Genomic DNA, 20,627 nt, shown 5'->3' with positions numbered 1-20,627 from the left:
TGCGATCAAGTTTCATGGATGTTATCTGATTGAAGAGTTGGTTCAAGGGTGGGCTGCTGAAGTTGGCAGCACCGAGGGTAGTTCTCAGGTTTTCTTGATTGACGTTGGTCATTTTGCTCTGATACCAAGTTAAGATTTGGAAGTTGAAGGAGACGGCAGACTCACACGGGAAGTCGAAGCGCTCATAGTTGTTTAAAGAGGTATACGAAGGGATGGTAGACGATAGTATTGAGAGGGTAGACGATAATGTCGCCAAGGTACACGATAGTGCTAAGGAGGTAAACGATAACATCACTAGACGATCGTATTGAGAAGGTAGACGATAACATCACCGAGGTACACGATAGTATTGAGGAGGTAGACGATAACGTCACCGAGGTACACGATAATGTTAAGGAGGTAGTTGATAATGTCACTAGACGATAGTATTGAGGAGGTAGACGATAGCATCACCGAGGTAGACGATAACACTAAAGAGGTAGACGATAGTCTTAACGTGTACTTTGGTGAACGATAATGTTGTGCCAACCTTTCCTTTCTATATTTCTCTTGTATTTTGAAATGTATAGAGGTGTGATATTTATACAACATGGAATCCCTAATTTGGGAATGCAAGAATAACTCAACAATAAAAAAATGATTAGACACTTGTTGTAACCAACCTATTCTTTTGGTAAAAAGGTAAGACTGTAATTTTATGAAGTCTTGCATTGTTGACAGAGCTGCTGAGTAGATTTGCCTTTGGTGACGTGGTGGCATCCTTAACATTACAAGATTTTTTGTTCTTTCTCCGTTTTTCAGCATTTTTTTATTTGTTGGTTCATGGATTTCTTATTTGTGGACTTTATCTCAATCTTAGTCCTTTTTACTCCAAATAAAAAAAAAAAGGAGAATAATACAACAAAACACTGCCTCCATTTAGTAGATTTACCATATTGCAACAAATATTTTTGTTTGCTCGATCACATAATTCATGTTGATCAATCTCAATGTCTCCCACATTGTCAAAATACATGGTTGCATCCTCTATATGCTATCTTGCTCAACAAGAAGTTATCTCTCTTTGTTTTTCACTACAACACAATAAACAGAAATTGTGGATTGTAGATTCTAGAGCGTTAGATCACATGATTGGCGACATCAGTGTTTTTCATCAGTTTAAACCACACTGTGGGTCACTCATCAGTTTGAATAACATATGGATCTCTCTCTGAAGTTACAAGAATAGAGAGAATTAAATTGTCAAACTATCTCTTATTCTCAAATGTTCTTTATGTTCCTAAATTGAGTTGTAACTTGATGTCAATTAGCAAACTTACGAGTGATTTGAACTGTATCTCTAAATTTCATTCAAACTTATGCGAATTTCAGGAGGTGGGTTTGGAAAATGTGATTGGCATAGCTATGTAGCATGGTGGCCTCTATCTTTTTCAGGAAAATCATCCTTCAAATTTACCCAAATAAAGATTAAGATATAAATAAAGATCAAGAACCCAAAATACAGAGCTCAATTCCTCTTAAACTTACTCAAATAGCTCTCTGGTGGTTCTTGATAACAAATCACAACATTTTTTTTTTTTTTTGGGAAAAGGATGCCACACTCTTCATTAAGAAAAATGATTATGTACCATTTGAGTTTCACACACTCAAACAGAGAACTTTGGACAAATCAGCCAATATATCTACAAGAAAAACACAAGAATTTTTATATCCTCAAAAAATGTTTCACAAACAAGAAAGATAGAATCAAGATGTTACGAGAAAGTGAGAAAGATAGATTGTCAAACCATTAGAAACTGGAGAAATTGAAAGCCTAAGCACTATTCACAAGCCCATTCACTTCAAGTAATAAACACTCCACAAGTTTGATAACTAATCCATCACGTTGAATCTTTCTAGTGTGCAAATCCAACAATTGCCAACCAAAAAAACAAATATACACATAATCAAACACTCCCCTCCCCTGTGCAACAAGAGAACCTGATAATTACTTATAAATTAATAAACACTATAATCTCATGTACCTTACAAGCCTTTACGGTTGTAAACTTTTTGTAAGAGGCTTACTTGAGATTTGAACCAGTCGGGAACTGCGCTGATGTCTTATATATAATTCAGAAGAACTTTGTGCTTGAGAACAAATTGAACTCAAATGTTGCCTATTAAAATAAAGAGATTAATACTCATCTTAATATTTTATTTCAGATAATAAAACTTGAAATTACTTAGGTTTAGGCTTCGAAGCGTACTTGCAGTAAGATTTTATCTCATTACAATTATTCAAGATATACTAATGCGCAATATGTTTTTCCTCTTCTGATAATGTTCTAAAAGTCGGCCCCCCTAATGGTCGTGCTCTCTGGCTAAACGCTTCAAAATCACCAAATATATCATCCTCGAGAATGCTATCATCATTTAGTTCATCTCTATTGAACCTCGTTTCAATCCCAGTTAAGTACTTATAATAGAAAATCCATGACTCCTTTAATACAAATGCTTCTGCAATAAACCCCTAAGGACGTGCTTTGTTTCGAACGTACTGTTTTAATGTTCACAAACTTCTTTCAATCGAATATATCCAACTATAGCTAACAGGACCCACAACTTTGTCACATGGTAAACGAACTGCAAGATGCACCATTACATCAAATAATGTCGATGGAAATATTTTTTTCAACTTACAAAGTATGACAATGATATCTGCTTGCATTCGGTTCAACTCACTGATACGTATTGTTTTTTCGCATTTATCACGAAAGAATGTACATAGTTCAACAACAATAATGGAGACATTCTTTCGTAAATATGCTCAAATACCAATTAGAAGAAGTCTGTGAAGTAGAACATGAGAATCATGGGTTTTCAGACCCCATATTTTTTCATCTTTCTCATTAACACATCATGCTTTGTTGGAAACAAATCCGTCAGGAAATTTCACCGATTTTAGGAACTTACAAATTCGATCGTTTCACTATTAGTTAATGTGTATGCACCGCGTGGCTTAACAACTCTTGTTCCTACTTGTTGTAAGTGTGAATCCTTTCGCATCTTCAAATCCTTCAAATCCAATCGAGCATTAATTGTGTCTTTCGTTTTCCCTTCAATGTTTAAAAATGTACCAAGTATGTTGTCACAGATGTTCTTTTTATTATGCATTACATCCAATTTATGTCATAATAATAGTCTTGACCAGCTGGGAAGTTGGAAAAAAAATGTTCTTTTTAATCTAATTTAGGCTTTTATAAAGTTTTGTAGGATGCTTAATGAACACTGAAAAGTTCAATGTATTTACTTGTTGTAAGACCTATACTCCATTCATTACAGTTGGAGGAGGTTTATGTTCCATTTTTCCATCATGTTGTCTATTCCTATGCCAACTGTGATCCTCTAGAAGATACTCTCGATGTCTCATGAAAGAAATTTTAGCTCTTATCCTGAACTTTAATGTATCTTTTTTACAAATGAGGCATACTTAATAACCCTCAGTCTCTACCCAGATAAGTCACTGTACGCAGGAAAGTCATTAATAGTCTATAGCAAACACGTGTGTTATTGAAAGAACTCACCACTAAAATAGTCATAAATTCGCACGCCATTATTCCATAAGTCATTCAACTCCTCTATCAGTGGTTGCAAGTAAACATCAATTTCTTTTCCAGGAGATTTTAGTCTAAGTATAAGTAAAGACAAGAAAAAAAAAATGTTTTTTTCATATATTTCCAAGGTGAAAAATTATAGGAAACTAGCACATATTATAAGAAGTGCTCATATTTCTAAATGCACTAGTCATAAGTGAAAATTTTGTGTCTGAAGAAAACTGACGAAATTCACGATCAAAATGCTTTTATCCTTTTGCATCAGTTGGATATCGCGACACATCATTAGTTTGAATTCGTTTATCTCTATGCTATCTCATTTTAGCAGCATCGTCTTTTGATGCAAACAACCGCTTTAACCTCAGTATCAATGGAAAATGACGTAAAACCTTATGCGGAATCTTCTTTTCTCTGCCATCATTAACCTTATATCATGGCTCACCACATACTGGTCAGTGTTGGGATTCAGCAAATTCTTTCAAGTATAATATGCAATCGTATTTGCAAGCATGAATGGTCTCATAGCCTAGACCTAAGCCAAGTAATTTTCTTTTAGCTTTATAAAAGGATCTAGGTATGGAGGCACCAATTGGAAATACTTCTTTCAATAATTCTAGCAACATATCAAACGATTTATTACTCCACCCATTGAGAAGTTTGATGTGCATCAACTTCACCAAGAAGTTTAAGGGCGAAAATTTGGTACACCCAGTGTACAATGGATTACGTGCTTCGGTCATTAAATTCTTAAATAGATTTGAAGTATCCCTCTCATGGACATTAGTAGGCATCTCATTCTCAATATCTTCTTCCCCTATATCTTTCCTCGTCAATTGGGACTTGTAGCTCATTTAAAAGATTGAACATCTCATGTTCTTTAATTGCATTAGACTTTGTAACACTTAATCAGTCACATTGTACTGAATCACTAAGGTGGCTCTCAAATCCTCTAGATAAGTTCCTTGGTTCCCTATGATATACCCGTTGACTATAAGAGGAGGATATTCCATATGTGAATAAATGGCGTTCCACACCTTTTAATGGCTTCCACATTGAATTCATACAATTTTTGCATGGACACCTTGTTTTTCCCAAATCATTAACGTGGAACTTAACCATATCTAGAAACTGGGCTACTCCTTCTCTATACTCAGTCGATAACTTATTTCTATGTTTAATTCACTGTTTATCCATTCTTAGTTAGGTACCTTTTGAAACCAATGTGAATTCGTGATAGGTTATAACCAGTATCATTTACCTAAAAAATTAGAGGCAACTATTGATTTAAAATTTTGGTCATTCATAGTTTTAGTCCTTAGAAGACTAACATCCAGCATTAAACCTTGATTTAATTTATAAAGAAAAATATCTCTTTTATGTTCATGATGGATGCATTTTATTTGATGAAAGCCTCAAGCTTGTTTTTCTTTCATTCTTAAGAACTTCATTATCACTATCTTTATATCATTTGGCTTTCACATGTAATAATTGATAATAGTCCATTCTTTAATAAAAAAAAAAAAAAAAAAAGACTATTGAACCAGAAAAGACTTGGAATTATGACTTAAAGGGTTCTAATTTATAGTCAATGTTCTAAAAGACCATCGACACGTGCGTAAACATTGAACGGGTATTTAACTTTTGGTCTTCATTCTTACACATTTAGAGAAAATCTTAGTTACATCTAACTTTGACACTTGGGCCTAATTTCAACCATAAGTTAATTTTAGTTTTAGCACAGAGAGATATGGTTTCTCCCAACAAACTAAAATAACTTTGATCCACACAAACCCAACAAATTAAACCTCCCAACAAAAAGAAGCAATCAAAATCCCTCCTATAGAAACAACCTCGTGGAAAATGAATTGAATTTGTGTATAATATTGAGAGTATGTATAAAAAGAAATTAAAAACAAACAACAAATTATAACAGAAAATAGTAAATGCACTAACATTACCAAACTATTATGCATGCCATAAATAATTTAATTTTCTTCTTGGCTTTCATTATTTTGATCCGCATATGCTTTCTATATATTCTACTTAACCTAATAAAAATCATAATTTAAAAAAAAAAAATCTCACCAAAATTTAAAAGCTGAAGAACATATTAGAGAACAGAAATTATTAAAGAAGCATTTCACAATTCACATAGGGCTTTTTATTAATTACCACCACCACAACCATACATCAACTCCTTTACCAGCATTACACAGTAGTAAAAGATTCTCTTTTCCAAAGCTAAGAATTTCATTTAAGGAGTACGTGAGATTCTTACAGATGAACGTGGTCATTTTATGCTGACCTAAGATTCATTTACATCAATTTTGTAAATGTTTTCATGAACCATACTCACATATTTTTACTTTTTAAATCAAAATAAACCTATTCTTTCTAAATCCAAGAATCAAAGTAAAACAAACAGAGGAAAAAGATACAAAGAACCAAAAATAAGAAAACCTCTAACCTGAATCATACCAAAAATGAAAATGGCGCAGTTGGACAGAGATAACTGAGAGGCGTAGCTGGACGGATGAAAAATTAAAATTTTAAAATTAAAATGAGGAAACTTACCTCTAGACGGTCAATTTGGTTAAAACAGAGAGGTGAAGATGGCAGGAAGACAACATCGACCGAAGACAAAGAGAAAGGTCGGAGATCAATGGAGAGGTGCAACTGGATGGAGAGAAACGATCGGAGTCGATGGAGAGAAACGTGTGCGGTGTAAGCCCTAATCGCTTGGATTGCAGAGTTGGAAGGGGAGAGAAGTAGATCTGTCGATTTGGGATTTTCTAAACCCATATCCTGACAACTTAATTAACATGTTGGGAGTTCTAACCCATCTCCCAAGTGTAGGAAAGATGCATTGGGAGTTTGTAAACTCCCGACGGGCTCTATACGACATCGAGATTAGTATTTACTCCTGACACCTATAATACAGTGTTGGACGGGAGGCTTTCTCCTAACTATCCATCTTCTGATGAATGGTTGTAGTGCCAAAAGAGTTTTTTTTTTTTCTTGTGATGTTTGGAAAGGATATAATAGTTTAGAAGACGAATATTGTACCCTTTCATGAAGTTAATGAGGTTACTAATTCTTTTTTTTTTTCATTTTTAAATATTACTGTGAAGCCTAATATTAATGATCTATTGTAAAATTGAGGAGCACGATGGGAACATGAATATGGAGAAAATATAATATATTAACATACTTATATAATAATAATAAATAAAATAAAATAAAAAATAAAATAAAATAACTAAAATTATAAAATTGGATAAAATGAAAACTAATGGAATTTTGAAGTGGATTTCTCACCAATGTACATTCTTTTGAGATCCATTCTTTTGAGATCCACCAAATACCACTATTTATTGGCAATGTGATAAGTAGGATGTGGACTTACATGGACACCAAGCATGAATTATTACCCGACACATGAACAATATGAAAAATGACACATGGCTTTTAAGACACTAAGCATTGGGCATCTATTTTTATGATATTTATAATACTGCCCCTTAGATGCCCATATATATATATGAAATATGTCTCGTTAAAACTTACTAGGAAAAACCCAATGGGAAAAAATCATAGCGAAGGAAAAATAATACATATTTCATATAATACATACTCCTAAAAGAATACAATATATTTACCCTCCTTCGCAAAAACATCATTTAAGATCTCTGAGTCGTCGCATTCTAATGTCGTACACCAATTTTTCAATAGTTGCGGTTGGTAATGCCTTTTTAAATAAGTCTGTCAAGTTATCTTTCGAACAAATTTGTTGTACAGTGATGTCGTCATTTTCTTCAAGATCATGAGTGTAAAAAAACTTTGGTGAAATATGTTTTGTTCTATCTCTTTTAATATATCCTTCTTTGATTTGGGCTATGCAAGCTATGTTGTCTTCATATAATATTGTTGGAAGATTTTTATTAGAAGACAAGCCACAAGTTTCACGAATGTGCTGAGTTATTGACCTTAGCCATACATATTCTCGACTAGCCTCGTGAATTGCAAGAATCTTAGCATGATTTGAGAAAGTGGTCGTTATAGTCCGTTTCACCGACCGCCATGATATAATAGTTCCTCCACATGTGAATAGATAATCTGTTTGAGATCTAGCTTTGTGTGGATTAGATAAATATCCAGAATCTGCATAACCAACTAGATCAAAATTTGATTTATTTGAATAAAACAAACTCATATCAGTTGTTCCTCAGAGATAATGGAGTATATGCATAATTCTGTTCCAATGTATTTTTTAGGAGAAGAGCTAATAAATTTACTGAAAATGCAATATTTTGTCTTATATTATTAGCAAGATATATAAGTGCACCAATTACACTAAGATATAGTACTTCAGGACCAAGAAGTTCTTCATTATCTTCTCGAGGTCAAAATATATCTTTATTTATATTCAATGAACAAATTTCCATTGAAATATTTAATGGATGTGCTTTGTCCATATAAAATATTTTCAAAATTTTTCCTGTATAAGTTGACTGATGAATAAATATTTCATTTGCTAAATGCTCAATTTGAAAACCACATCTCAAATTATTTCTTAAGATATTCTATTGCCTTTGAAAGCTCTTCAGGAGTTCCAATTATATTCAAGTCATCAACATATACAGTTATAATAGCAAATCATGATTGGATTTCTTTATAAAAACACATAAATATAATGGATTATTTTGATATCCTTCTTTCCATAAATATTCATGTAGGCGATTGTACCACATCCATCCCGATTGTTTCAATCCATGTAGTGATCTCTGTAACTTTATTGAATACCATTCCCAGGAATTTGATGTATATGTTTCAGGTATCTTAAATCCTTATGGGATTCTCATATAAATATCATTATCAAGAGATCCATATAAATATGTTGACTACATCCATAAGAATAAGATGCATATCCAGACTTTTATACACAGCCAAGCCAATTAAATATTTTAGTGTAATTATATCCATCACTGGAGAATATGTCTTCTCATAATCAATACCAAGTCTTTGTGAAAAACCTTGTGCAACTAGTCTTGCTTTGTATCTCGTGACTCATTATTTTTATTTCTTTTTCTAAAAAATACTCATTTGTATCCCACAGATTTGACATCTTCCGGTGTTTGGACTACTGGTCCAAAAACGTTTTGAAAATGGGTTTAATTCTGCCTCGATTGCTTCTTTCCACTGAAGCCAATATTTTCTATGTTGACATTTTTTAACAGATTTTGATTCAGAATCCTCATTTTCAGATATAATATCAATATCAACATTATATGCACAAATGTTGTCAATAACTACGTTAGTTCGATTCCATATTTTTTCTGTCATGAAATAGTTTATTGAAATCTCATTATTATCTTTAGGTATTTCACTTTCCTCATTAGTCATGTGAAGGATTTCTTCATGGGTATTTACATCCTCGACCAAGTTTTTTTTACTATTAATTATTTTTCATTTTCAATGATTTTTATCTTTGAAACTCACTGGTCTACCACGCTTCTAGCGTATTCCAGACTTATTAGCGACAACTTGTTGTGTTGGGATATCAATTTTTTATGGAACATTTGCAGTTGGTATATGTGATTTAGTTACTTTCTTTGCAGTTGATTTGCTATATTTTACAAAAGAATTATTTTATGAACTTCAAGTTCACATTGATTTATACGAGGATCTAAATGAGATAATAACGATGAATTTCATGTAATTTCTTTTTTCAATTTCTTAATTCCTCCCCCCAATTGTTGGAAAAATTGTCTCATTAAAATGACAATCAACAAATCGTGCAGTACATACATCACCCGTCAGTGATTCAAGATATTTAATATTGATGAAGAATCATATCTAACATATATTCCTAATCTCCTTTGAGGACCCATCTTAGTGCATTATGGTGGAACAATTGGAACATATACTGCACACTGAAAATTTCTCAGACGAAAAATATTTGGCTCATGACCATAAGCTAATTGTAATAGCGAGTACTTATGATAAACTATTGGCCTAATGCGCAATTTTTCCAATATACGTTTTTCATTTGAGATAGTAGAGATAATATATAGATATTTCATACTATCAGCCTCAATATGATAACCATTGCAATGTATATCTTTAAAACTTAGAAGATTTCTTTGATAGACTAGAGAACAATGCATTGTTAATTGTAAATTTTGTTTCTTTAGGCAAAATAATATTTGTTTTTCCAAAACCTTCAATCAAGTTTGCAAAACCTGATATTATATTTACTTTTGCTTTCAGCATTGTCAATTTGGAAAAGTATCTTTTATTTGTAAGTATTGTGTGTGTTGTTGCACTGTCTTCAGACATAGATCTTCTTTTCTCATTTTTTAAACACCTAGCATATGAAAATGATTCATGTTTCTTCATTAAAAGAAAAATAATTACAATAAGAAAAACAACGCTTAAAATATACAAAATTTACTAAAAAAAACATGAAAATATATAAAAAAAAATAACAACATTAAGTCTAGATATTCTCAAAGTCAAAAGAAACACTTGATGTTCTACCAACTGTGTCAATCTTCTCTTCAGGAGATTTAAAGAAGTTTACCATATCCAAAGTTGTCATGTGGGATGGGTCAAATATGTCATTATCCTGGTATGCAAAATTTACTTCCACATTTTTCTCTTTTTCCTTGGAGGCTTGATAGAGGTCAACTAGTGTTTTGACGTATGATAGGTACGTGACCAATGCCCAGTCATTTCGCATCGAAAGCATTTATTTTCAACATTCTTTGAACTTTTATCTTGTGGAGCTTTTCCTTTAGGATCATCATTTTGTGTGGTTCTTTTGAAATTTAAATGATTAGAACGACCACCACGAAAATAATAATTATTTCTTTCTTTACCACGGTCATGACCTTGACCATGACCTCAGCCAGGATTATTAACATTCACAACATTCACTTTAAGGAATGGTGTTGTTCCAGTTGGTCGAGATTCGTGGTTCTTCATCAATAACTCGTAATTTTGTTCAGCCATGAGAAGACATAAAATTAATTCAGAATATTGTTTAAAACCTTTCTCTCGATATTGTTACTGCAAGATCATATTCGAGACGTAAAATGTAGAAAATGTCTTCTCTAAAATATCAACATCAGTAATTTTTTCTTCACATAACAACAATTTTGAACTAATTTTAAATAATACGGAATTCTAATCACTTACTGATTTAAAACCTTGTAGCCTCAAATGCATCCACTCATAACAGGCTCTAGGAAGAATAACCGTCTTTTGATGATCATACATTTCTTTCAAATTTTTCCACAAGTTATGGGGATCTTTTATTGTAAGATATTCCATTTTTAATCCCTCGTGGAGATGATGACGAAGGAAAATCAAAACTTTTGCTTTGTCCTGACTGGATGTTGTATTTCTTTCTTTAATTGTTTATCCCAAGTTCATAGCATCCAGGTGAATTTCGGCATCGAGCACCCATAACAAATAATTATTGCCATTAATGTTAAGAGTTACGAATTCTAATTTTGTAAGGTTTGTCATGGCAACACTTTAGGACCTACCTTCAGTGATGGAAGCAATAGAAGCTCGTGCTGATAATGTGTTGTGAAATTAAGGAGCACGGCGAGAACAAGGATATGGAGAAAATATAATATAATAATATATTTATATAATAATAATAAATAAATAAAAGATAAAATAAAACAAAATAACTAAAATCATAAAATTGGATTAAATGAAAACTAATTGAATTTTGAAGTGGATTTCTCATCAATGTGCAATCTTTTGAGATCCTATTTATAGGCAAAGTGACAAGTAAGATGTGAACTTATATGGACATCAAACATGAATTATTATTACAAGGCACATAGACAATATAAAAAATGACACATAACTTTTAGAATACTAAGTATTGGACATCTATTTATAATATGATCTTCTCTCTTCACATTGAATGCAAAAACATTTGAATATAATGATTTTTATCATGAAGTTACGAGGCTATTAATTCTCCTCTTTTATTTTGAAGGATGATTTTCCTTGCATATTTATTTCTTTATGTAATTATTATAATCCCTTTTTTCATTTATTCAATAAAAAAACTTTCTTTCAGTGTCAAAAAGAAAATCCCAACATATATCTATTTATTTATTCTTTTATTTTTATTGTAGGTTGTTATTTTGATTTTATAAAGATAATATTTACAATAACTTTATATGCACAACATATATTTATTTTTGTAAAAAATAAAATAACGAGTCTTACTTTTTTAAAAATTGACATGTCGTTGTGTCGATGTCATATTATATTCGTGTCTCAATACTTCTTAGATTATAACCAATTCTACACTCAAACAATCTTTAATTATTAAAATTAAATGGCCAAATAGTCAAGGACTATATTTACCAAGCAATTCAACATGAAACTTCTTCTCTTTCTTTTTTTCAGGTCCAAAAGTAATTTCGTTTTCTTAGAAAAAACCCAATTTCTTTAAGTGGGACTTTCTAGGAACTCCAATATTTATGCTTTTTTTTGTAATTTTGTTCCCACTAGTTTGATATACTAGATATTATGTAATGATTAAAATTAAAACTTAATTATAAAAGTTTACATCCTATTTGATAATTATTTTATTTTTTAAAATTAAGTCTATTGATACTATTTATTTCTTTAAAATTTTTATTTTTATCTATTTTTTACCATTAGTTTAAAAAACTAAGCTAAATTTTGAAAACTAAAGAAGTATCTTTTAAAATTTTGTTTTTATTTTTAAAATTTCGGGAATTCAACTATTGTACTAAAAAAATGCAAATTAATATAAGAAATAGGTAAGAAATAAGCTTAATTTTCAAAACTAAAAACTAAAAATGAAATTGTTATGACTTTAATAATGCAACTTTAATTTATGAATAAGAGGGTTTTCTTTTGAAAATAAGTTCGAAAAACATTTATAAAAATTTTGAACGTTGGGTGAGGAACTAAATAGTTGTTTTATATTAATTATTACTAATTAAATTTAAAACATATTATAAAAGAACATATAAACTAAACATGTATAAAATAGTATATGAATTAAAATACTTTGTACTATTCTTTTAAATTTTGTGTGATAATATCTTACTTAAAAAAATCATTTTTATTTTAATTGAGATGATTTAATTATCTTCTTAATTTCGAACACTAATTTGAATCAAAATATTATTTTAAAAAATTGTGCTTATTTTGATTTTAATGATTTTGATATCCTCTTATTTTTAAACTTTAATTTAAAGAAAAAAGAAAAAAAAAAGTTAAAAACGAAGAGATACCTAAAGTATAGGAAAATTGAATATGACGTCTAGGCCTTTTGTTTTTTTAATAAAAATAACTGAAATCTTTAGATGTAATTATAGATGTCCAGAATTATAGATATGTGATATTCTTAAATAACCATGTTTGTTTCGTAGAAATATTTTTGAAGATATTTGAGAATACTTAAATAACTATATTTGTTTTTTTTGTTTTTTTGTTTTGTTTTGTTTTTTTTTTTTTGTAGAATTTCTATTTGGGAAAGTATTAAATTTACATAATGTTCCAAAAATACTTTACAACTACTTATTAATTTATAATTATTTTAATATAATTTGTACTTATATAACATTTTTATTTTTTTCACTTGTTTTTTTTTTTATAAAATTAATATAGTTTTATTATTTTATTTATTACTCTCTCACCAAAATAAAATATATTTAAATTAAGATTTTTTATAAAAAATATTAATTTAATTTTGAATTTGAATATATTTATTAAAAAAACAACTACAATATAATCAAAGAGAGTAATACATAGTTTGTAGTATTTATTTTAATTATAAAATGAAAATAAAGAAGATGTATATATATATATATATATATATATATATATTACCCTATAGATAATATATATTAAAAAAAAAAGAAGCATAAAAAAATAAAAAAGTAAAAAGAGAATGACTTCAATAGGAAAATTTAGAAAAATTATATTTCAAGAAGATATTCAAAACTCGCGAGATGTCCAAAAAATGTAGCTAACAACCTCTAGTTCAAAACTTTTAAAATTTGATATTAATCCTCATCGAGTTAAAAAAAATCATTTTTTGAATTTTTATTTATATGATTTGATTATCTCTTAAACTTCAAACTTTTATCTAAACGAAAAAATATATTTTAAAAAAAATAGTGACAACCCTCTCCCAATTAAAAAAATATATATCTTTTAAAATTTTGTAATAAATGTCATTTATTTATTTGTTTATTTTAATTTTGATTTTGAGGGTTGGATTATCCTCTTAATTTAAAACTTTGATTTAAATCCAGATTTCTTAAAAAAAAGGAATCGTGATATATATGCATAATTTGATTACCTTATTTTAAAATTTTAAAATCAAAATATTTTTCTATTTTTATAGAAAATTCATGATACCCTCCCTTAATTTAATTTGTTGTTTATTTTGAATAGGATGATTTGATTCTTCACACTATTGCTTCCTTTAAAATTTTATGACAATGTGAATATATATAAAATTTTGAATTGGATGACGTGATTATCTTTTTAATTTCAAACTTTAATTAAAATTAAAAAATATATTTTTTTCTATTTTGTATAAAATTTTGTGATAATCCTTTCATAATTGAAAAAGGTGATTTAATTATTTTCAAAATTTTTAATTCTAATTTAAACAAAATCATTATTTTTTTCTATGCGGACAGGAACCTTAAAAACTTATTCTATTTTGTAGATTTGTAATTTTTTTATTGATCGTATACTTTATTTCAAAATTTTAACTACAACAAACTTTAAGAGAAAAAAACATGTAAAAGATAGAAAATTATTATAAACCCCTCCAACTCAACGGAACAAGAAAATGTAGAAAATTTTCTTAGAATTTTGGAAGAAAAATTAGAAATTTCCATCTTTTATGTGCCTAATTCAACAATTAAGTTATTAAGCCTTGAGTTGTTTAGTATAGAGTGTTATTGAGTTTGTGTGAAGTTATTTGGGTGTAAAGCTGTTTAAACTGAGTTTAAGAAAACAACGTTTCATGTTTAAAACTAGTTAATAGGTCGCCTTTCATAATCATTTCGTTTTTTGTTTTTGGTTATTGAAAATTAAACCTATATCTTCTGTAGTATCAATATGACAATCTTAAATGGGGATGAATAGAGTTTAATCAAAGTAATTAAAACTTTTTCTTAATGTAGGTCCAAATAAACAAATAAATATTTTTTATTTGCTAATAAGTAATTTAAACAATAAATTCATGGAAATAAATTCAACTCAAAATAATCTAGAAGTTAATAATACTACTTTGAAGTACTCAATTTGATTCTAATAACAAGATTGATAATGGATATACAAATTCAATAACAACCAATCAAAATAATTCAATATGAGCAATTAATTTCAAGAACAAAACTTGTAATTAGTTTTAAGCAATAAAATATAATAATAAATTAATTGCAAAATTAGATAGGAGATGGATAAAGAAGTTCACACCGACAATTTTATAGTAGTTCGGCACAACCGGCCTATATTTACTTCTCAGGCTCCTTTTAGATATGTCACTATAAACTTGACTTTTTTCACGACTTAGAGTACAATGTTCTCTTTCCGAGTGCAAGAACAAACTCGATCTTTTCTATGGTTGAGAATCAAACCGTTACAACGACTCTTTTTTCTGGGATCAAGAGCAACACTTACCATAGTTTAGAAAAATAAATAGCACACTTGACAAACTTTCTAAAAGAGTGGATTTATAAATTTAGCACTCGATGAATCAATCCTCATAACATAAAATATCTCTCTGAAGAAGAAGATAAAAAGAAAAAAATCGAAGTTTGGAGAGAGAGCAATAATAGTGGCTTAATGAGTCATGGAGGATTGAAAATAATAATAATAAAAAAATTATAAATCCACTCTTAATTTATAAATCCACTCTAAATTTATAAATCCACTCTTAATTTAATTTTTTTTCTTTTTAAAAATCCAACAAAAAGCAAAAACTCACCATCTGTTCGCTGTTAGACACAAACATAAAATTATATTAAATTTATTTTCCTTTTAAATTCATTTTATTTTTTAAAACCAATCAAAAAATCAAAAGGCCACCATGTGTCATTCCTCACATGCTCAAAATGGCACCTTTCAATTGGTCCACTTTGATGAGAAAATTTCGGTCACGTCATCGGCTTGGAATTTTTCAGTTAAGTTTGTTTCAGTCATATTTTCTTCGTTTTAACTCTGATTTGAGTGATTCAAATTTCGTAGGAACCATTGTTCCATACTCTACACAATAGACACTTAAAAACACTCAAATTGTTAATAAATAAAAGCAGATTTGTTATCATCAAAATATTAATTAATTAATTAATTTTAATTAATTTGAGATTAAGGACCAAAAAGCCAACATCCTCCTCGTTTCTTATAATAATTTGTATATTTATTAAGTACAATGGTTGAATTCTTAGTCAAATTCAAAAAATAAAAATTTTAAAAGCTATTTTTTTAGTTTTCAAATTTTGGCTTGGTTTTTAAACCACGGGTAAAAAGTAAATAACTAAGGAAGAAATTTGAGGTGGAACGTGGAAATAACGTCTATAGACTTAATTTTTAAAAACAAAAACAAAAACAAAAAACTAAATGATTATCATCGAAATTTTAAAGTTTTGAAATTTGTATTCTGATTCTTTTTTTATTAGTTTTTTTTTCAATGTAAATTATACTGCAGTATACCATTAGAGCTATACTTAAATCAAAATTTTCAATAATAACAAATTTGATTGGGAAGTTTCCCACCTTAGTTGAAAATTTCAATTTCACTCGAATACAAATATAAAATTTGTTTTTAAGATAAAATTTTACATTTTTTTCAAAAGTCGAGATAAATTTAGAAGTTCAAATTTAATTGAAGATAAATGTTAGATTCTACCAAATTTGATATAGATTTGGGACAAAATTCTAAAACAAACTCTTGTCAAATTTATTTGGGATAAAATTTAGATTATACCCAAATTCTACCAAATTTGATTTAGATTTGGGACAAAATTCTAAAACACACTCTTGCCAAATTTATTTGGGATAAAACTTAGATTATACCCAAATTCAATTTGATTGTTTAAAATTTATGAAACTTATTTAAATTTGAATTAATATATTTAACCCAAAACCCAAAAAAAGAAAAGAAAAAAAGGGAAAACATATTAATTGAGAAGGGGTGAATTTAAGCTTTTACGTGGAAAAATCCAAAAAAAAAGATCAACTTTCACAAAGACATTTATTGAAGCAAAGGACAATAAAAAGGCCACAAAAAGGCCCAAATTTGGGGAATCATTTGATTCGTTTTGACAGAGAAGGGGTTCCGTCTCCGTCTGCCGGCGTCCGATCACCACCCCCCAAACCCAAAACCCTTTCTACGATCAAAGTCAAACATCCCCCTTTCTTTTCTTATTTAAAATTCTTTTTAATTCTTGTTCTTATTCTTCAAACCCTCATCTCCGATTCCAAGCATCTTCCCCCTTATTCTTTCGATCTGAGAAAACCCCATCTCCCAAATCTCCATTAAAATGTCTTCTATAGTCACCGATGCTTGGAAAGGATATCTCCTTCAACTTCAGAAACACCCTCTTAGAACTAAGGTCAGTTTCATCATCAATCTTAATCAATCTGCTTAAACTTGTTTTAAGGGTCTGTATTAACTTGTTTTTAGGCAATTACTGCTGGGGTTTTAGCTGGAGTCAGCGATTCAGTTGCCCAGAAGATTTCTGGGATCAAAAAACTTCAATTCAGACGATTGCTTCTTTTAATGGTATTATCTTTGATCTGATGTTCAGTTTCTTGTGCTTTTAGTTTTGTTAAGATCCAAACAGAGAGGACAGTATTTTAGATGTTTTTGGTTTGTATTTTTGTAGCTTTATGGGTTTGCTTATGCTGGACCGTTTGGGCATTTTTTGCATAAATTGATGGATAGAATTTTCAAGGGAAAAAAAGGAAATACAACTGTTGCAAAGAAGGTTAATAGCTTTTTCCACTTAAATTTTTCTGTATTAACTCTTTAATCTTTCTCTGTAATCTTATTAGCTGTTTTTTGTGATTGTATTGATGGCTGTAAGTGTTGTATTTGTTAGGTGTTATTGGAACAATTAACTAGCTCTCCTTGGAATAATTTGTTTTTCATGATGTATTATGGTTTGGTAGTTGAAGGTAAAATCTGCAACTACTCCCTGTTTTTTTGGTTTGTTGTTGATTTTGTTGTATAATTTCTACTTTGAAGGTTGATTATATCTTACGATTGTTTCTGAAATCTGTACTTGTTTTCTATATTTTCTTTACGATGGTTTCATCTTTGTTAAGGGAACTATGAATTCATAATCAAATTTCAAAAACAAAAGAAAGATTATAAAAACTATTTTTTAGGCTCTATTTGGTAACTATTTGATTTTTAGTTTTTTTGTCCACTCTAAATAATTTAATTTATTATCAACTTTTTACCCAATGTTTTTAAACAACCCAGGCAAATTTTGAATATTAATAAAAAAAAGTTTTTAAAAACTTATATTTGTTTTTGGAATTTGACTAAGAATTCAACTCTTGTACTTAAAAGAAATAAGAAATTGAGAAGAAAATAGACTTTATTTGAAAAAAAAAATAAAAACAAAATAGTTATCAATTGGGACCTAGTTTCCAAAACCTTGCCTTTTATTTTTGAAATTTGGTTAAGAGTTCGAATATATCGTTAAACAATTGTGTTGAATGAACACACTGACACTAATGTTTATAATTTCAGGTAGACCATGGAGTTTAGTCAAGACCAAAGTTCGAAAGGACTACCCAACTATTCAGTTGACTGCTTGGCGGGTATAGAAAACAAACCTTTTGACCCTATTTGATAACCATTTGATTTTTTGCCTTTTGAAAATCAAGTTTATTTCCTCTCAATTTGTTACAATAGTTTGTATCTTTCTTACATAAAAAAGTTGAATTTTTACTGAAATTCCAAAAACAAAAACAAGCTTTTTAAAACTATTTTTTTAGTTTGAAAAATTTAGAAAACATTGGTAAAAATTAATTGATAACAAACTAGAAAACGTAGAGATGAAAGGGATGTGTATAGACTTATTTATTTTTTTAAAAAAACAAAATAGTTGCCAAATAGGAGCTTTATTTTTTGTTTTATTTGGTTTTGTATTGTGGTTAGAAATGAAGAGAGCCCGTAGTAAAGATAATAAGAATGAGATGTTTATACTTATGGCTTGCAGTTCTGGCCTATAGTTGGTTGGGTGAATTACCAGTACATGCCTCTGCAGTTTCGAGTGATATTTCATAGCTTTGTGGCTTCTTGCTGGTGAGACCATTCATCTTTTCTTCTTTCAAATACCATGTTATAAATCTAAATACTATACAGCAAAAAAAGGAGTTAATATTCTTGAATTTTAGGGGATAAAACTATATTGTAGAACAATTGATCTTACATAGAAGAGAATGAGACAATGAATATTTGCATTAAAAAATTCCAACAAATGTTTATACCATCCGATATGATATGGTTCTTGTATTATGTCCTTCCACCATAATTTGGATGAAGCAAAATCAACCGTTATTCAATGATTATAGTCCTTGTTGTTCAGAATCAGAGAAGAAACCGCTAGAGACACTGTTTTGTACTATCTATGACCTCCTTGACAGTCCTTACCAAAACTTTCTCATTTGTTCCAAAATGAGAAGAAACCGCAAGGGTAGTTTAGTTTAGAAACATTCATGAAAGGTCATGACGTATGGATGATATAAAAGTTTAGTGATATTTTAGAAACAAGAGGAAAAAATATTGTGATTTGAATTTTGTTTACAAAATTCAGGCTAAGAATTGTGTTTTTCTGGTTTCAGGGGAATCTTTCTGAATCTGAAAGCAAGATCAGTGGTAGTGAAGGCAGCATAAATAGAACCAAATGTCTTCCCTTCCCCCCATCATAATTTCTCTGAATTAAGCCTTAAAATCTCTCAAACCATTAAAGAAAAAGAAAGGGGTGGTACTGAATTAGTTGGCTTTTTCTTTAATTTGGTAACTGTAGAATCCATTAGCTTTTTTATTTAAGCTGTAACTGCTCATCTTCTGTTTCGACTCGCACAAATGAATAATACAAGGGTAGATATGGAATAAATAAAGTTTAACCCTAAATCAAGTTTTTGTTTTTTGTTTTTTTTTGTTTTTTTGTTTTTTTGTTTTTTTTTAATTTTAAATACTCTCTCCCCTTCTCTTTTTTTTCTTCTTCATCTCCATCCTACCTCCCTCTCCCACTTTTAGGGATAGAATGCATGTAAATACTTTTGAGCCAAATTTACTTTTGACAATTATATATATGCTTTGTAGTGATGTTATATAGTACATGTTTGAAAGTAATTTTAAAATTGTTAAAATTACTTTTGTTATGTTTAAAACCATTTTAAAATATGCTTTGAATGATTACAAATGATTTTCAATCACTTACAAACATGCTAATAATAATTTTACTTTGGTTAATTAAATAAATTTACATAGTTTGAAAACATTTTGGTTCAAATCTGCGCAATGTGCCATGCCATGCTGTCGATGACAGTTTAGGGTCCCCAGTTGAGGGAGATTTTCGCAAATAATAAAATAAAATCCCAAACTTAACTTCCAAGCTTACATTATGTCGAACGATCCATTTTTACAATTTGTTGATGTATATTTAACGAAACAAAGGTAGAATTCATCCATTATTTAAAATACCTTTGAAACTAAATCTAAACCAATTTGTGAAAGCTAAAAATTTAAACATGTTTATCGAATACCATATTAGAAACATAACTTGCCAAAGACAGACAAAATACAAATGCATATCCAACACATTCATATACCCCACAAAACTTCAACAGCATACGTCCCTCAATCATCATGGCTTTGGCTTCGATTTTTGAAGAACATTTGCAGCATTTGAAAGCTTAGGCATGCATCCATTACGGACCTGTATTTCAAAAATCAAAGCAATAAAAGTATGAAACGGAACA

The 20,627-nt window shown here is 29.5% G+C and overlaps 1 protein-coding gene across 1 annotated transcript; it reads left to right on the top strand.

Annotated features, from left to right (window-relative positions):
• Positions 1–17,167: 17,167 nt before the first annotated feature.
• On the top strand, positions 17,168–19,780 carry LOC120092681 (peroxisomal membrane protein PMP22). Its single transcript, XM_039050832.1, has 7 exons — positions 17,168–17,239; positions 17,311–17,409; positions 17,513–17,614; positions 17,729–17,804; positions 18,388–18,458; positions 18,860–18,945; positions 19,485–19,780. Exons 1-7 carry the CDS (start codon positions 17,168–17,170, stop codon positions 19,534–19,536), a joined length of 558 nt encoding a protein of 185 aa, XP_038906760.1. The 3' UTR covers positions 19,537–19,780.
• The last annotated feature ends 847 nt before the right edge of the window (positions 19,781–20,627 follow it).

The sequence above is a fragment of the Benincasa hispida genome, chromosome 12, assembly GCF_009727055.1.
Source record: "Benincasa hispida cultivar B227 chromosome 12, ASM972705v1, whole genome shotgun sequence".
Lineage (NCBI taxonomy): Eukaryota > Viridiplantae > Streptophyta > Magnoliopsida > Cucurbitales > Cucurbitaceae > Benincasa > Benincasa hispida.
Note: the sequence above shows the minus strand (reverse complement) of the source record. Positions and strands in the feature narration are given on the sequence as shown.

What these genes read in the sequence shown, in the direction of transcription:
- LOC120092681 (XM_039050832.1), top strand. Translation starts at nt 17,168, where the DNA reads ATGTCTTCTATAGTCACCGATGCTTGGAAAGGATATCTCCTTCAACTT. An exon ending in GACGATTGCTTCTTTTAATG is followed by an intron (nt 17,410 to 17,512) that starts GTATTATCTTTG and finishes GTATTTTTGTAG; the next exon opens with CTTTATGGGTTTGCTTATGC. An exon ending in AGCTTTGTGGCTTCTTGCTG is followed by an intron (nt 18,946 to 19,484) that starts GTGAGACCATTC and finishes TTCTGGTTTCAG; the next exon opens with GGGAATCTTTCTGAATCTGA.